General features: G+C 43.4%; 1 protein-coding gene across 1 annotated transcript in view; it reads right to left on the minus strand.

The window, feature by feature from the left end:
* Positions 1-687: 687 nt before the first annotated feature.
* The window catches only part of Ttc29 (tetratricopeptide repeat domain 29), a 179,423-nt gene continuing 177,783 nt past the window's right edge, over positions 688-2,327 (minus strand). The window contains exons 11-12 of the mRNA XM_055609059.1: positions 2,193-2,259; positions 688-1,698 (exon numbers count right to left, since the gene is read on the minus strand). Coding sequence (XP_055465034.1) covers positions 1,680-1,698; positions 2,193-2,259 — 86 coding nt within the window. The 3' untranslated portion in view covers positions 688-1,679. The remainder of the gene's footprint in view (positions 1,699-2,192; positions 2,260-2,327) is intronic.

Here is a 2,327-nt window from a genome sequence, read left to right on the forward strand (position 1 = left end):
TTTGGGGACCCTTTCCTCCCACTGGGGTGCCTCATCCAGCATTAATATGAAAGGTGGGGCCAGTCTTATTGCAAGCGGTCGTGCCTATCCCTGAAGGGCCTGCTTTTTTTCTGAAGGGAAAAGGAGGAGGAGAGAGGAGGAATGGATAGGGTTTGGAGCAGATTGGGAGGAGAGGAGGAAGGGGAAACTTCAGTTGGAATATGAGAGAATGAGTAAAAAATGTAAAAAAAAGCTGTTTCTCAATCTGTGACTAGAAGGGGGTTTTTCTCCGTTCAGCTGTTGTTCTATAGTTCTCATGTAGATAAACATAGGCCTTAGCTGTTATTCTATAGTTCTTATGCAGATAGCCAGGGGATTCTGCACTTCCATTACCAGGTAGGCCACGTTTTCCCTCTTTAGACAAGGTCTTACTATGTAGCCCTCGCTGGAACTCTCTACGACGTAGAGTCTACGTCGATCTTGAACTCAGAGATTCTTCTTCTCCTTCCTGAGTGCTGGGCTTAAAGGCGGGAGCCAGTACGCTCGGTTCCCATCACTTCAGGTGCCTTCTTCCTCACATGTTAAAATTTTAATATCAATTTAGTTTTTTTTCCGGTTTACCAGTCTGTCTGTCAGTTCCTGGCCAGCGACCCATGTTAGTAGGAGCAAGTAGCACATTTTTGGAAATAAAAGACCTGCTCTCTCAGGAAGTGCTCTGCCAGTGATTATTAACTATGTCCTCAACACTTCTTCCCTCCCTAGCAGGGGAGAAGCAAGGTCCCATCTCAGTACCCTATAGCTCCTATCTGCCTGAAGTCTAGGCAGGCTTAAAAAGAGGGAGCTACGTTCTGATTTTAGGGGGAGAACACCTTCTGTAAGCATTTTAGTGTGGGCACCAAATCATCACGGCGTTGTTGAGTCGGTCCCTGTCCTGTGCAGGAGCAGCACCTCTGCTCGCCTGAACACTTTCTGAACACTGCATTGTTCTAGGATTGTTGCTCTGCAACTGCAAATCAGTGAAGGAAGCCGAACCAGAGTGTACCTGACAGTGTTGAAAGGGAATAACGTCTTTATTCTTAGTCATGTACTACCTTTATGGATTCACCCGGGGGATTAAAAGAGTTTTAGAGGCAACCATTTCAGCTACATCCTTTCAGCTGTAAGAACACCACCCAAGGTTCCTCAGACCAAAGAATTACTCCACCTGTCTCAAATGTACATGGATATGTTAGGCTGTGTCCTGTTAGCCGTAAGTTTAAGTTTCTACACAAAGTACGCTGAGCAACACTCAGCAATACAAGCACACAGACTTCTTGTGGCCCTTCGTGTGTGCTGGGAGCTTTCCCTGGAGTTTTAGCAAAGACTATCATGTATTTATTCAGCACAAAAAGGCTTCTTTAACTTTAAGTATTTGGCAATCAGAAACAATTAAAATTAAAACTCTTGGTTGCCACAACTTCTTGTGAAGCAGTGGGTAGGAGGAGACAGTTTATTTTATGAGTAACTGTTGATCTTTCTAATCATTTGAGATGGTCTTCATCTTCATAAACTTGCCATAGTCACTGCAGCACAAAAGTCAATAAAAACAGTCACAATCTTTTCCTGTAAGTCCACATCACTTGTTACATGCTCTATCTAAGGAAGCCTAAGGTGATATGCTAAATTTCTTCTTGCTTTAATGTCAAGCCACTTGTTTCATTTTATCGATTATCTGGAGATCTGAAATAAAATAAATGATAAGATTAACTTTTGCATTGTGCTAGAAAGTAAAAAAAAAAAAACTACTTTGAAAGAGATTTTTGCTTCCTTGTTTAAAAATATCCCTTGAAGATGAAAATTGTTTAACGTAGCAGAGCAGGTCTGTGGTGGTTTTGGAGCAGTGCTTTAGCTTAGCAGGTGCCAGGTAAAGCGTGTTGCTGTGAGGAGTAGACTGCGTGTAGGGGCTGGACAGGTAGCTCAGCAGTTGAGGGCTCTGACTGCTCTTGCAGAGAACCTGGGTTTGGTTCCCAGCACCACACGGGGCTCACAACTGCATGTTCCTCCAGTTCGAGGACACTGGTACCTTTTTCTGGCCTGCTAGAGCGTCAGGCATACAAGAGTTGTGCACACATACGTGCAGACAAGACACACAAGAACTAAATAAAAAAATGAAAAGATTATGCTTGGTAGCCCACACAGAGTTGTCGCTTAGAACACTTCTCTTTCATTATTACCCTTTCTGCTCTTCCAGGGCATCCGGGTACTGATAGATGGCATGTTCCGTGGATCTTCTAGACTGTCCTAAAGAAGAAGAAGAAGAAGAAGAAGAAGAAGAAGAAGAAGAAGAAGAAGAAGAAGAAGAAGAAGAA

Source organism: Psammomys obesus, unplaced genomic scaffold (assembly GCF_907164565.1).
Source record: "Psammomys obesus unplaced genomic scaffold, mPsaObe1.curated_primary_1811, whole genome shotgun sequence".
NCBI classification, from domain to species: Eukaryota; Metazoa; Chordata; class Mammalia; order Rodentia; family Muridae; genus Psammomys; species Psammomys obesus.